At 51.2% G+C, this 15,398-nt stretch overlaps 1 protein-coding gene across 1 annotated transcript in view; it reads left to right on the forward strand.

Annotated features, from left to right (window-relative positions):
* The window catches only part of ZBTB4 (zinc finger and BTB domain containing 4), a 46,249-nt gene extending 31,020 nt beyond the window's left edge, over window positions 1-15,229 (forward strand). The window contains exon 3 of the mRNA XM_070767339.1: window positions 5,912-15,229. Within this exon, the coding sequence (XP_070623440.1) occupies window positions 5,927-9,661 (3,735 nt within the window). The 5' untranslated portion in view covers window positions 5,912-5,926 and the 3' untranslated portion in view covers window positions 9,662-15,229. The remainder of the gene's footprint in view (window positions 1-5,911) is intronic.
* The last annotated feature ends 169 nt before the right edge of the window (window positions 15,230-15,398 follow it).

Consider the following 15,398-nt stretch of genomic DNA (forward strand, 5'->3'; position numbering starts at 1 on the left):
ATCAATATCAATTAATATTAATATTAATTAGATTTGTATGCCGCCCCTCTCCGGAGACTTGGACCGGCTCACAACAATGAAATACAGTACAAATCTAATGATTAAAAAATAGTTTAAAACCCATTAATATAAAAACAATCATACATCCCAAACAAACCATACATAATATGGAACGGCCCAGGGAATCAATTCTCCCATTCCTGACAGCAGAGGTGGGTTTTAGGAGTTTGCGAAAGGCAAGGAGGGTGGGGGCAGTTCTGATCTCCGGGGGGGAGTTGATTCCAGAGGGTCGGGGCCGCCACAGAGAAGGCTCTTCCCCTGGGTCCTGCCAAACGACATTGTTTGGTCGATGGGACTCGGAGAAGGCCAACTCTGTGGGACCTTATCGGTTGCTGGGATTTGTGGGACAGAAGACGGTCCTGGAGGTATTCTGGTCTGATGCCGTGTAGGGCTTTATAGGTCATTATTTTAAAAGGAAAAAAACTTTGCTAAGGTTTGGCAGTTTGTTTTGCTCCTTACGATGTTTGAGGAGGGTGGTTGTGGTGGGGCACAGGACTACATCTCCCAGGAACCAGTGCACAATGCCCAGGATTTTGGGGATGCTGGGAGTTGTCATTCTGGCTGAGGAATTCTGGGAGTTGAAGTCCACAAGTCTTAAAATGGCCAAAGTTGCCATCTGAGGAGTCTTAAAGTGACCCCTGCACTAGAAGATATCTATTGGTGAGCAAAATGTCCCTAGGCCGGAGGAGGATCCCCTTGGGTCTCTGCAGATCCATTGTGACCATCCGAAAGCTGAGTTCCCATGAGAACCTGAGAAAGAGCTGCAGTGTCGCTGACCTACAAGTGGAAGGACACGATGCCCAGATATTTTTATTTCTGGTCTGTGTATGTGTGTGTCTCTCTCGTGTTGTCAGTGCCCCACTGACACCCACAATCTTTGGAAGGGGGGGTTGTCCTCTGGGGGTCCCACCACTTGCCTGTCCTCCAGTTGCTGCATCCAGTTTGTGACTGCAGCATTTCCTCCACCCCCCCTTCCTGAAATCTCTCTTCCCCACCCCCCTCCTCCCTTCCTCTCCGCTCCGTCCCGGCTGTTTCCATAGAAACCCCCTTTCCGTTTGGATACTCCCGTCACCACTGCCCGGAAGGGATGCTGAGTGTGTGCGTGTGAAAGAGAGAGAGACCAGGGAAGGCAGCTCCTGGAATGATTGACACCTGGCGGTACACCCCTCTCTGCCAGTTTTAGAGCTTTGCCTGTGTGCAAATATGCTGGCCTTTTGAATTATTTTATTTTATCTATCTATCTATCTATCTATCTATCATCCATCCATCCATCCATCCATCCATCCATCCATCCATCCATCCATCCATCCATCTATCTATCTATCTATCTATCTATCTATCTATCTATATATCTAATAATATGATTTCAGCAATCGAGTTATCGAAGCGTGGAACTCATTACCGGACTCAATTGTGTCAGCCCCTAACCCCCAACATTTCTCCCTTAGACTATCCACGATTGACCTCTCCAGGTTCCTAAGAGGTCAGTAAGGGGCGTGCATAAGTGCACTAGCCTGCCTTCTGTCCCCTGTCCAATTGTCTTTCCTTTCTCTCACCTATCATATATATTCTCTTCCTTCCATATATCTTCTCCTCTATTTTTATATTGTTTCTTTATATATATTACCTCATATCTATTCTCTTCTGCATGTATTGTGTATTGGACAAAATAAATAAATAAATAAATAATCTATCTATCATCTATCATCTATCTAAAACCCTATGTATCTCTGTTTATCATCTATCTATCTATCTATCTATCTATCTATCTATCTATCTATCTATCATCTATCCCTCCCTCCCTCCCTCCCTCCCTCCATCCATCCATCCATCCATCCATCCATCCATCCATCCATCTAAATTCTATGTCGCCCTATTCTCAGACTCACAACAAAAGTGGACACATAACATGTAGAAACCTAAGATTAAAACAGACTAAACCCCCCATTTCTTAAAAACAAAACCAACCATTCACACTCCATCCCTCAAACCTATACATTCACTCGTTGGCCAGAGCAAGATGACGGGAACTAATCGCCCTGAGCCTACTGGCAGAGATAGGTCTTTAAAGCCTTGCAGGAGGTGGGAAGGGTGGGGGCAGTGCAGATCTCGGGGGGGGGAGCTGATTCCAGAGGGCCAGGGCCGCCACAGAGAAGGCTTTTCCCCTAGGTGCCGCCAGGCGACATTATCTAGCAAACGAGAGCTGGAGAAGGCCGACTCTGTGGGACCTGACCGGCCGCTGGGATTCATGCGGCAGGAGACAGTCCCGTAAGTAATCTGGTCCGATGCCATGTAGGGCTTTATGGGTCACTTTGAATCGTGTTCGGAAACCGATCGACAGCCAATGCAGCTTGTGGAGTGCTGGAGAGACATGGGTCTGCATTTTATACCATCTGAAGTTTTCCGAACGTCCTTCAAAAGTAATACCCCAGGCAAGGGGAGAGAAGCAAAGAGTGGACGGCGCTACCACCGCAGCTTGGGTGGAGCAGAAAACGGGCCGCACCAACCTTCAGCACCAGAAGAGCCAAGGCTGCACTTGAGGCGAGAGACACAATCCGTTCCGGGGGTGTGTGTGTGTGTGTTGGGGGTTGGCTGTATCAAACCGACCAGACCAGATTTCAGCTGAGCCGTCACCGGATAACAGCGTCCTCCGGCCATCTTGACGGACTGCCGCCAGGAATTGGATTCTGTGTGCAAAATGGCCCCAGGGAAAACAGGAACGGAGCAGCAAAAGTTTGTGAAGGAATGAGGGAGTTTCTTCAGCAGGCCAGGTCTGGAAAACAGCGGGACCTGTGACTCACCAGCAGCCTTGCCGAAGTTGGCAGCTTCCCGTCATTCGTCTTGCTGCGTTCCCGGATTTTATTTTATTTATTTCATAGAAACCTAGAAGTCTGACGGCAGAAAAAGACCTCCTGGTCCATCTAGTCTGCCCTTATACTACTTCCTGTGTTTTATCTTAGGATGGATCTATGTTTATCCCAGGCATGTTTCAATTGAGTCACTGTGGATTGACCAACCACGTCTGCTGGAAGTTTGTTCCAAGCATCTACTACTCTTTCAGTGAAATAATATTTTCTCATGTTGCTTTTGATCTTTCCCCCAACTAACTTCAGATTGTGTCCCCTTGTTCTTGTGTTCACTTTCCTATTAAAAACACTTCCCTCCTGGACCTTATTTAACCCTTTAAGATATTTAAATGTTTCGATCATGTCCCCCCTTTTCCTTCTGTCTTCCAGACTATACAGGTTGAGTCCATGAAGTCTTTCCTGATACGTTTTATGCTTAAGACCTTCCACCATTCTTGTAGCCCGTCTTTGGACCCCTTCAATTTTGTCAATATCTTTTTGTAGGTGAGGTCTCCAGAACTGAACACAGTATTGCAAATGGGGTCTCACCAGCGCTCTATATAAGGATAATAGATTATATATAAGGATAATTTATTTATTTATTTATTTGATTTCTAGGCCTCCCTTCTCTTGAGACTCAAGGCGGTTTACAGCATAAATTACATATTTAACACAAAAATCAGAATTAATTGTATTGGCAGTTCTGTGTTAGGAAAAACTTCAGAAGAGAAGGATTTAGGGGTAGTGATTTCTGACAGTCTCAAAATGGGTGAGCAGTGTGGTCGGGCGGTAGGGAAAGCAAGTAGGATGCTTGGCTGCATAGCTAGAGGTATAACAAAGGAAGAGGGAGACTGTGATCCCCTTATATAGAGTGCTGGTGAGACCCCATTTGGAATAATACTGTGTTCAGTTCCGGAGACCTCACCTACAAAAAGATATTGACAAAATTGAAGGGGTCCAAGGACGGGCTACAAGAATGGTGGAAGGTCTGAAGCATAAAACGTATCAGGAAAGACGTAATGAACTCAATCTGTATAGTCTGGAGGACAGAAGGAAAAGGGGGGACACGATAGAAACATTTAAATATGTTAAAGGGTTAAATAAGGTCCAGGAGGGAAGTGTTTTTAATAGGAAAGTGAACCCAAGAACAAGGGGACACAATCTGAAGTTAGTTGGGGGAAAGATCAGAAGCCACATGAGAAAATATTATTTCATATCTAGGAAGGCCCATGACTGCTTGCGCAGCTGCACTGTAGGGTCATAAGAAGCGCCATCGCAAGAGCCGCTTAACTCTTGCTCCTGAAAAACCGTGTCCCACGTTTGGTGCTTTGGCCTCCCTCCTCCGGGGAAAACTCTCTCCCAGCCGCGCAAACCTTGGTCTCCATTGAGACAAACGTTTCGGGACCTTCTCTAAGTCGTTCCTCGCTTCAGCAGGGAGACCTGGCTTTGCATTCAATACAACTTTTTGTGTTTCTTGTTTCCCCTGAGGGGGCGTGAATTTGCATTGGGGGCCTCAGAAAGAGAGGTGTTTTTTTGCGCCTTGGGAACTTTAAAATGGGTGGACTTCGACTCCCAAAATTCCTCAGTTTTCCATTTAATTGTCACACCTTTAACTGGTTTGTTAATTCAGCTTGTCAAGCCGTTTCCCCCCCCCCCACTTGACCGAAATCATGATATACGAGGGTCACTCAGAAAGCAATGCACCACATTTTTTATCTCAACCTACAGTAACGGTACAAATGCGAAACTTTAGATATACATTAGTTGAATTGTCAGGAGTGTGTAAATTCTGCCTTTCTTCAGACAGATCGCGTAGCTGCAGCTGTGTTTCGAAACGGCCTCTGTAAGTGATGTGTGTTACATGCAGTGTGTTGTCATTGAATTTCTCACTGCGGAGAAAGAAACTGTGGGGAACCTTCACAGACGTTTGTGTGCAGTTTATGGAGAACCTGCAGTCGACAGAAGTACGGTTAGTCGCAGGGCACAGAGGGGGAGGCCGTTAGAACAAGGAGTGGTACCGACAGGGCATACAAGCCCTTGTGTCTGGCTGAAGGAAGGCCATAGAACCGGACGGAGGTTACGTGGAAAAATAGGGAGCATAGAAGAAACCTCATTCTTGTGTGCAAGTTTCATTGTGTTCAGTAAATAATTGTTGAAGGGAAAAAAATGTGGTGCATTGCTTTCTGAGTGACCCTTGTATTTCATCTAACCGCATTCCTGCTGTGATGACGAATCTGTGGCACGTATACCAAAGGTGGTACGCGAGGCGTTGCCCCATGTCAGCAGCAGCGCACATGCATGTGCTAGCCAGATGGTTTTTGGCCTTGGGGAAGACTGTTCCACCCTCTGGAGGATTCAGCGAAGCTTCCTGAAATCCTGGAGTGCAAATAACAGCACAACGGGTGAACCGGAAGTTCCGAAAAATGGACTGTTTTGCCCATCATGCTGCATGCGCACAGGCCTCACTGAAGCCCGGGTTGGTGAAAAAAATGGCCAAACGGGCAGATTGTAAGTTCAGAAAATAGACTTCTGGTCCACCCGTTGTGCTGTTTTTCACACTTCAGGGCTTTCAGGGAAGCTTTCTAAAGCCCCAGAGTGCGAAAAACAGCACAACGGGCGGACCGGAAGTCTGTTTTCTGAACTTACAATCTGCCCGTTTGGCCATTTTTTTCACCAACCCAGGTTCCAGTGAGGCCTGTGCGCATTCATGGGGATGGGGGGGAGTTGTGCACATGCGCAGAGGTGCAATGTGTGTGGGGAAGGAATATTTGGGTACATGCGCACATTCTAGCACATGCGTTCACACCATTTTGTCCCACGAACCACAAAAGGTTTGCCACCACTGATTTAAGAAGTTCCTTCCCGATTTGAGGGGGAAATTCTGAGAGGCGGTTGTTGAGATTAAGAAAGGATGCGTCCGAGACCAGCGAACTCCCAAAATCCGGGAACCCCCATCTTTTTTCCCAGTTGCCTGACGTTGTCTCTCTCCTTTTTTTCCGCTGTAGGTCTGAGGCAGCACAATGGCTTCGGTTGTGGAGCTCGCGGACAACAGCCATTCCAGTTCCCTTCTCATCCAGTTGAACGAGCAGCGGCTGAGTGGACAGTTCTGCGACATCACCATAATCGCCGAAGACACCAAGTTCAAGGCCCACAAAAATATCCTCGCGGCCTCCAGCCCATACTTCAAGGAGGTCCTCTCCGAGGAATCGGTGTGTCACCAGCCGAGCCAGATCTTGGAGCTTCCCGACATCCAGGCTAAAGTCTTCTCGGACATCTTGAATTTCATTTATAATTCTCGGCTCTCGGTGCCCAGTCCGGCCGTTGCCAAGGAGATTGGGGCGGTGGGCCGACGGCTGGGCATCTCTTGCTTGGAGAACCTGGATGATCCCTTGGCGGAGGTCAAGATGGACAGTCCCAGCATGGCCTTCGCTCGAGGGTGTGGTTCGCCCATTGACCTCACCTGCCCTTCCCGTTCCACAGAGCCTTCCAGCCCTGTTTGCTTGCAGGATTTGACCAAAGTGTACAGCCCCAGGCAGGACCCCCGCCCTGACTCCGAAACCGAAACCGCCAAGATCCTCTACAACCTGAGCTCCGTTGCAACCGTACCACCTGCCGCCTCTTCAGATCTGACGTTCATGCTACAGGAAACTGTCGGTTGGGACCACAACCTCTCCGGGACTCCTCCTGCCCCTTCCGTTAACACAGACGACAGGGCGCTGGCGTCGACCTCACCCTCGTCCTCATCCGGGGCTTCCTACCCAGCCAGCAGCACCTTCTGCTGCGGAAGCTGCAACCGTTCCTTCACGACGTCTTCTGCCCTCAGCCTCCACGTGAAGCTCCACCGGATGCGGCGTTCGCTCTCCTGCCGCCGCTGCGGCAAAAGTTTCATCCACATCAAGCGGCTGCAGACGCACGAAGTCTTATGCAAGGAGGGGGAGAAACCCAAGGAGGGGGCCTCGGCAGACAAGGCGCCAGCCAGCCCGGAGTTACCTTCCAAGCCAACGGTAGCAGCGGCATCTTCCAAAAAGGCAATGCTTTTCCGCCACCGGCCCCCGCCACGAGTGGATTATCTCTCCGACCAAGACCATTTTGTCAAAGTGGTAGACGGCCATATCATCTACTTCTGCACCGTCTGCGAGCGGTCCTACATGACCTTGTCCAGCCTCAAACGTCACTCCAATGTCCATTCCTGGCGCCGCAAGTATCCATGCCGTTACTGTGACAAAGTGTTCGCCTTGGCCGAATACCGTACCAAGCACGAGGTCTGGCACACCGGAGAACGTCGCTACCAGTGCATCTTCTGCTGGGAGACCTTTGTGACTTACTACAACCTCAAGACTCATCAGAAAGCCTTCCACGGCATCAATCCCGGCCTCATATCCTCCGAGAAGACCCCCAATGGGGGTTACAAGCCTAAACTGAACGCATTGAAACTCTACCGCCTGTTACCCATGCGCTCCCAAAAGAGGCCGTATAAAACATACAGTCAGGCGGTGGTGCCCGAGGACCTCCTGCACCCAGCTCATGCCGTGCCCATGACACTGGGTGAGGGCGACTCCTTGGATGGAAACCTGGTCTCGTCCTTGAGTGCGACTGACGTTGCTTCTGTCTTCGCCACCAAGAAGGCCACTTTTGAATTGTCAGAAGCAGAGCAGGACCACCAGCTGGAAACCGTGAGCACCCAGGACCCATCCATCCTCCCGGCTACCGATGAGGAGGGCCAAGTGGACAAGCTGCCCCAGTCTTTGGGCACAGATGGTCCCACCGTCATCGCCTATGGTCACCCCACCTCTTCCGTGATCGTTCATAGCACCTCAGTGAAAGCCCAGGTTCCCTCCGTCATCACGTACAACAGCACATCAGCCAGCGCCCCATTGAACACGGGGACTTCACCGTCGCTGCCCCAGTCAGCCCCTTCCTCAGTTGTAACCAGGCCCATTAAGAAGCAGGTCCTGAGGGAATACATTCAGTCTCAGAAGGTGGGAGAGCAGGCTTCAGAAGAGGATGGCAGCGAGCTGAGGTTCAAGGCAAAGGGACCACGATCTGGGCGTACCATGACTTACATGGCTAAACCGGCCTGCGTGGGAGCCACCTCCGAAAGCAGAGCAGCTCCCCTCTGCCAGATCACAGTGCGCATCGGTGAGGAAGCCATCGTCAAGCGGCGGATCTCCGAAACGGACCTCATGCTCGACAAGAGCAACCGGACAGGCGGCAGACGCTTGGATTTTGGTCGCGATCAGAATGGTGAGAAACCGCATCACTCCCTGCTGCCTCCAGCGCTCCACGGCAAGCTGGCCGACCGAGTATTTGCAAATGAGAGTGGCGAGGAAGACAGCGACCGCGGAGACACAGAAGACCAACTTTGGCGCCCCTACTACAGCTATAAACCCAAACGGAAAGCCAGTGGTGGAGCCAGCAGTAGCGCTGGCAATGCACTGCCAAAGCTGAAGAAGCCGCGGTGGCGGCACAAGCTGCGTTCGCTGCGCTGGATGAAGCGGTCGGAAGAAACCAAGGAGGGGAGCAGAGCAGGACCCCACCATCCAGGGCCTGCTGAAGTATCCGAGGGACAGGAGCCTGCCTCCAACCGGGATGAGATGAATCAGCCAATCAAAGTGGGGGGTGGGCGGGGCACCGAATGGAAGCATGAGTGTGGAATTTGCGGCAAACTTTTCTCAGCCCTCAAGAAACTGAAGAAGCATGAACGAGTACACACACGCCTCACCAAGGACGACCATGCCCTGGCGGTCTTGAAGGGTACCCCCCACCGCGTGGGCCGCAAGCCTCTGGTCAAGTTTGCCTGTGCCCACTGCACAAAGGTCTGCAAGACGGCAGCGGCCCTGAGTCGCCACATGAAACGGCACGAGGGCCAAGAGGACGTCCCCCTGCCGGTGCTTACCACAGTCATCGCTTATTCTAAGAAGGCCACTGAGGTGCCCCTGGCCACTCCTCCACCGGTGGTCAAGGAGGAGGAGACCACCCAGGAGATGCAGGTGTCTTCTTCCAGTGGGGAGGCACCCGGAGGCCATCCAGAAGTGCCCGAGGAGAGCTGTGTGGAAATGGAGCCCTGCAACAGGCACACACTGGCCCCTCGGCCCCAAGATGAAAACCTGTTGCAGCAAGGGGCAGAGAAATCTCCTTGCCACGAGGAGATGACCGCCCACTCACCACCACTACAGGCCACCGCTACCACCACTAGCCTTGCCGATCTTCCCCCAGATCTGCCCCATTCTCTTCAAGACCCCGTCATCTCTCACACAGGCCACGGCCAGAAAGAGATCTTGGCATCGCAGGAGATGGAAGGTGACCGATACCCGGTCCAGGAGTACCCCTTACCACTGCTGGTGCCAGGGAGTTGCCGGAGCAGGAAGGACGTGGAAGACAAGCCCTCGTTCCTGGCTTACCCCAGTGCCATCCAGTTCAACGCCGTCAGTAAGGCCGGAAGCAGCAGCGGAGACAGCAAAGTCAGCTTCTACCCTGACCCATACCCGCTGATGTACGGGCACCAGCTTCTGGCCGCCTATCCGTACAATTTCACCCTGCCGGTGGCTTTGAACATGGTCATCCCAGACGACAAGGGTCAGCCCTTGCCCTTCTTGCCCAATGTCTTCAGCTATTCGATGAACCCTTGCCGGGGCATGGTGGGGCATGAGGGGCCTCCAGCATCCCATGGGGGCCTGGGGCTGGCCAGTTCGGCCCGGGAGAGCCGAGGTGAGCCCACTGTGCCCGAGATGCTGAAGAAAGGCGGGCTACTTTGAGGGACAGCCATCCGGGCAGGGCAAAAAAGGGGCAGCGGGTATTACCCGTGGAAGAAAAGCGAGATGGGGGAGAGCGGGGGAGAGTGGCCGACCTCTTGCCCCTCTTCGGTTCTGAGAAGGGGTGTGTGTCTTGTGGGGAGGTGAGTGCGGAGGGGCACCAAAACTTGGGAAGAGACACACACACCCTTCCTATCAGTGGCATTTCGCATGGGACTTGTCGTAGAGAAGATTTCTTTTAAAAAAAATAGCAAAAGTAGGTACAGGGTACCCTCCTTTTTTCCTCCACCCCTACTCCCCACGCCCGGTTCCTAAACCCCCTCCTATGAATGTTGTTTGTAGACACAAATAAGAGTGAATTTGCACAAGGAACCGTTCTTAAACCCCTCGGACTCCCCTCCCCCAGGGCGTTCCCCCCCCCCGCCTGTTTTCTTTGGCTTCTGACCCCTTTCCACCCCCCTCCTCTCTGTACTTTTGCTGCTGGCGGGGTGGCAGGGGGCGGGCAGACTAGTCTGGAAAGAAGTAGCCTCTTTAATGTAGCTCTTGCCCTGCAGTGTCAGGGGGGGGGTGGCACCTGCAGATCCTTCCTTTTCTCCTTGCTGTGGGGGTCATTCCCTCCTCTGAGGACCCTTCCTCTCCCTCTCCGCCTCCCACCTTCCTTGGCAGGTATCCCCCTCGCCGTTTGGGTGTCGAAAGACCCTTCCTCTCTCTCCCTCCCCCACGCCCACTATTGGGGTGACCTTCCCCTTCAGACCTTCCTCCGCCCCACCCCCCCGTATTGGGGCATCCTTCCTCTCCCTGTGTTCTCTCTCCCCCCCCTCATGCTCTCTTCCTTCCTTCGGCCCAGCCCGGCTCCTCCACTTCGCTGCACAGCAGCTGTTGGAGTCGTGTGCGTGTGCGTGCGATTTTGTTTTCCAACTGGCTGCATGCGATGAATCACATTTTCCTTTTGGGCAGAAGGAAGGCGGCCGTGGGGGGGGGATTGCAGGGAGTAAAGCTTGCTAAGCTAGAGAGGAATGGGAGGATCTTCCTTCCTTTCTTTCCCTCCCTCCTTTCTTTTCTTTCTTTCCCTCCTTCCTTCCTCTTTTCTTTCTTCCTTCTTTCCTTTCCTTCTTTCCTTTCTCTTTCTATCTATCTCTTTCTTTCCCTTCTTCCTTTCTTCCTTCTTTTCTTTCTCCTTCCTTTTCTTTCTTTCCTTCCTTCCTTTCTTCCTTTCTTTCTTCCTTTCTTTTTTCTTTCTTTCTTTCCCTCCCTCCTTCATCTTTTCTTTTCTTCTCTCTCCTTCCTTCCTTCTTCCCCTTCTTTGCTTTCTCTCTCTCTCTATCTATCTATCTATCTATCTATCTATCTATCTATCTATCTATCTATCTATCTATCTATCTATCTCTTTCTTTCCCTTCTTCCTTTCTTCCTTCTTTTCTTTCTCCTTCCTTCTTTCCTTTCCTTCCTTCCTTCTTTTTTCTATTCCTTCCTTCTCTCTCCCTCCATCCTTTCTTTCTTTCTTTCTTTCTTTCTTTCTCCTTCCCTCCCTCCTCAGAAAGATGGAAGGACCGACCCCAAGTTGTGCTGCACCTCACCGTCTCTCTCTCTCTCTCTCTCTCTCACACACACACACACACACACACACACACGGAAGGCAACCCTTTTGGGATAAATGGGGGAGGGTATGTGTGTGTGAATACCTTTGCCCTCTCTTGTGCCCAGCAGCAAAACCCCCTCCTCCCCTCCCCCAAAACCCCCTCTTCCTCCCCCTCCCCCTCCCCGCAGTATAAACAACCAAGGATCAGCAATAGGTAATTGAAGCCACTCCTGTAATCCACGTTCTCTCTTCTTCTTTTGTTTTAAAGTAGCCTAACATTCCGTTCTTCTCCAAATGGGGGGGCCTAGTTTAAAATAATAATAGCGGGGCAGATCTCCTCCCCCCCTCCCCAGTGAGGAAACACCACAAAGGAAAAGTCTCCAAGATGTGGAGTATGTGTGTGTGTGTGTGTGTGTGAGAGAGAGAGAGAGAGAGGAGGTTGAAATTGTGGGACTCCCGGTGGGAAAGAGAGACTGGAGGAAGGCGGTTTGTTCTGGACCAACTGAGGTTTTCCCGTCGCACAAAACAAACTTGACAGCACAGGCCCGGAAACTCCACAACCTCACCCCGAAAAACGAGGAAACAACCCCCTTTCTTCTCTCCCCTCTAACCCCCCTGCCCCCCACTTAGATATTATTCCAGGGAGCTTCAGCCTGTGTATTGTTGCATTCCAGGAAAAGAAAAGAAAAATTAATGAAGGGAAGGAACCCGGCACAATTGGGGGTTATTTTTAACAAGCAAAACCACCACGTTTTCCTGTTAAAAAGCCAACGCTTACGGCCTCCACGGAGAAATTCTTCTAGTCTTTCCCCCCCTCCATGATTCAAAACATAAACACATGCTCCTGCTCTTTTCCCAATTCCTATTTAGGGGGGGGGGGTGAGTTCCCCCACCCCCAAGGACAAAACCCAGCCCCCCAAACCCACCACCAGCATACTGGACATTGCAATGGTTTTGGAAGGAAGAATCACAGCAAGCGTTCGGAGATCAAACGTTTAGCCGTTGTTTCTCCCATGGCAGATTTTTAAATTTTACATCCAATTTTTTTCTCCTTTTGGGGTGGGGTCAGGAAGATAGAAAGGAGGGGGGGTAATATCCAGAAAGTTGCCAAGGGCCCCGTTGCCTAGTGCATTAAATGGGCGAGAGATTTTGGCAAAAATCCGCCAAGGGCTCATGCGCAGGAACCAAAAATGCACTGAAATCCTGTGAGGAGGGGGCATGTGCGCACGAGAGAGAAATTTTAGCAAGTTTTCTGCTTCTGCACATGCGCAGGAACCAAAAATGCACTGAAATCTTGTGAGGAGGGGTCATGCGTGTGTGAGAGAGAGAGTTTGGCTAATTCCTTTGCTTCTGCGCATGTGCAGAAGCAAAAATTTTCTGGAGTCTCGTGTGTGCCCGACCCCTTGCAAGATTTTTCTTCTGCGCATGAGCACAAAGCCAAAATACTCTGGGATGCATGTGTGCACACGTGAGAGAATTGAAGCTGTGTACGCAGCACACCATGCGTTACCAGTGCGCTGTCCTCTACCTGGACTACTGAGTCCCAACCCTGGCCTAAATGTTGTAGCTCCGTACGTGGCAACATAAACACCTTCCAAATTTAACTGTTTTGTGTTTTCTCCCACTGACCCACCGCTGCAGGGAAATTTCTGGAGGGACCCCCCCCCCCAATCCTCTAAGTCTTGTATCCCAGGCATCAGGGCCTCCATCCCCATCGTTTGTGGAGTGACAGGACCTGCGCGATTGTTCTCTGCAATTCCCGCTAAGCTAAGTCTGGGAGGGGGGCATTGCCACTCCTCTTCAGTGGAGGGGGGAGAAACCCAGATAAACCAATCCCCCTCCCCACTATGCCCCATGCATAGCAGGCGCAGGTCCATGGCAAAGTTACCTGCACATAGTACGCTGTGTAGAATTCCGTCATAGGAAGTTTGGAGTTGGTGCGCCAGGACCGCGACCTTTGAACCCTGTCCCAGCTGCAGAATTGGGGAGCTGGGGTGCCGAGGGTAACCCCTGTTCCCCATCCCTACCCCCACCCCCACCCTCAATGCTGTGCAACGTCTGCCTTCGTGGATTTTGTTGACCTGTGTCACAGCGGGTAGGGAAAAAATCCCATGCGGGAGACAGTATTGTTTCCCCCGCGCCACCAACACCGCACTCTTTGCTGTGCGCGCACACAGATGACATGCCCGCGGCCCCCCTGCTTTTGCAGCCACAGCCGAGTCACCCCATGCCGCCACACACATTTCTGCGCATCCTTTCCTTCCTCCACAACGCTTGGGACCTGTGGCCCCCTCCTGTCCTTTTCCTCCACGATGAGTCTCCTCCGCCTCCCCTCTCCCACCGCTCGCCCTCACGTTTCCGACATCCGGCGCATTCCACGCTTGTGCTGCAGTGGGATTTTCACGCACAGTTCCCATCCACCTTGGGTCCCATGTAGCAAACGCACAGCCACTCCCCCCCCCTTGAAGGATGCGCTACCCAGGGCTGGCATTCCGGAATATGTTAGGGCACCACCCTTCTCCAATTTCTCCTGGGATTTTTTGGGGGAGGAATGGGTGGGTAATCTTGTGCAGGGCATGACACTTACTTGTGGGTCCCAATGTGCAGAGGCCTTCCAGCAAGCTACTGTATTTTTCGGAGTATAAGACGCACCTTAGTTTTGGGGGAGGAAAATAGGGAAAAGAATCTGCTTACAGATGTTCACCTGGCCAGCGTCCTTAGCCAGCACATTATCTTATCCCCTGGTTAGGACTGGAAAAAAACTGGAGAGTAACAATGAAAGAGCTTGCAAGCCAGTAAGAGCTGGGAACATCGTTAGCACCTGGAAAGTAACATTCAGAGCATGTAGAGAATGGGGGGAAACCCCCCCACAGACTTAGGACTTGGAAAACATTCTTCCCAGAGAGTAACAATGAAAGAGCTTGCAAGCCAGTAGGCTGGGAACATTGTTAGCACCTGGTTAGGACTGGAAAGAAACTTATCTGGAGCAAGTTAGAGCAATGGGGGAAAACCCTGCAAAGACTTAGGGCTTGGAAAACATTCTTCTTTGCAGAGAGTAACCATGAAAGAGCCTGCAAGGGAAGAGCTGGGAAGATCATTAGCAGCTAGATAAGGTTGGAGGGCGGGGAAAGCTACGTTATAAGACACACCCAAATCATCAGCCTCTTTTAGGGAGGAGAAGGGTCTTATACTCCAAAATTCGGTAGGTTACAGGGCAGGGGGGGTCAAGGCGTCTTTCCCAATCCCTGACGCTGCACTTTCAGCAACGCGCCCCTCGATCGCCTCCTGAGATGGGTGGGTCTCAGAGCGACAGAGCTGGGCATTGCGAGAGTAGGCGCCAAAGGCAATTGGGGTGATTCGGGATGCCAGGGCAGGAGGTTCTGGATTTGAGCAAGGGGGGGGGGGCGGGGAACGACATTGGGGGGCAGAAGGGGGGAGCCTTTGATGTGTACATAAGTGGTTTGTCTTTCTGACCTTTTGCACTTTGTCACTGGGGGGTCGAGGTGGGGGGGGCGCTCCGGTGAACCATTGACCGTTTGCTACTGAATGTAACTCGTCTTTTTATTTTTTAGAAAGCACCTCTAGGTAGTTTTATGGCACTTTAGATTATTTTACCGAAAACTGTTTAAAGGAAACTTGCAGAAAAGCAAAAAAATAAAAATAAAATAATAATAATAATAATAACAATGAAAAAAATAAAAGAGAGAGGCGGAAAGAGAGAGAGAGAGAGAGAGAGAGAGGGGGGGGAAGACGGAACCGGGAGAGGTTGGGAGTGGGAGGGGGCAGGAGGAAAGACCACCCGTTCCGAGTCGCGTCAGTCGTTAAAGTCACCAGGACAAAAAAATCATTGTCGTTTTCTGCCGCTTTTGTTCCAAAATTGTGACAAGTGTGAGGAATCCCGTTTCGACAAAAGTTACCGTGTTTTATCTTTCTGCATCTTTGTGTGTAACTCCAAATAACTTCTTCAGAATAAAAAACGACAATTATACGTTGACAGGTCACCGAAATCTTTGGAAGCGCGGCGACTTCTGAGTTTCAGGCCTGGGAGACAGAAGAGACTGGATTTGGGGACGGGGTGGGGGGGTGGGATGTTGGGGTGGGTGGGCTACACAACCCACAAGTGGGCAGGGAGTGGAGTTTGTGGGAAGGGGAGAGGGGGGA

This window comes from Erythrolamprus reginae, chromosome Z, assembly GCF_031021105.1.
Source record: "Erythrolamprus reginae isolate rEryReg1 chromosome Z, rEryReg1.hap1, whole genome shotgun sequence".
Lineage (NCBI taxonomy): Eukaryota > Metazoa > Chordata > Lepidosauria > Squamata > Dipsadidae > Erythrolamprus > Erythrolamprus reginae.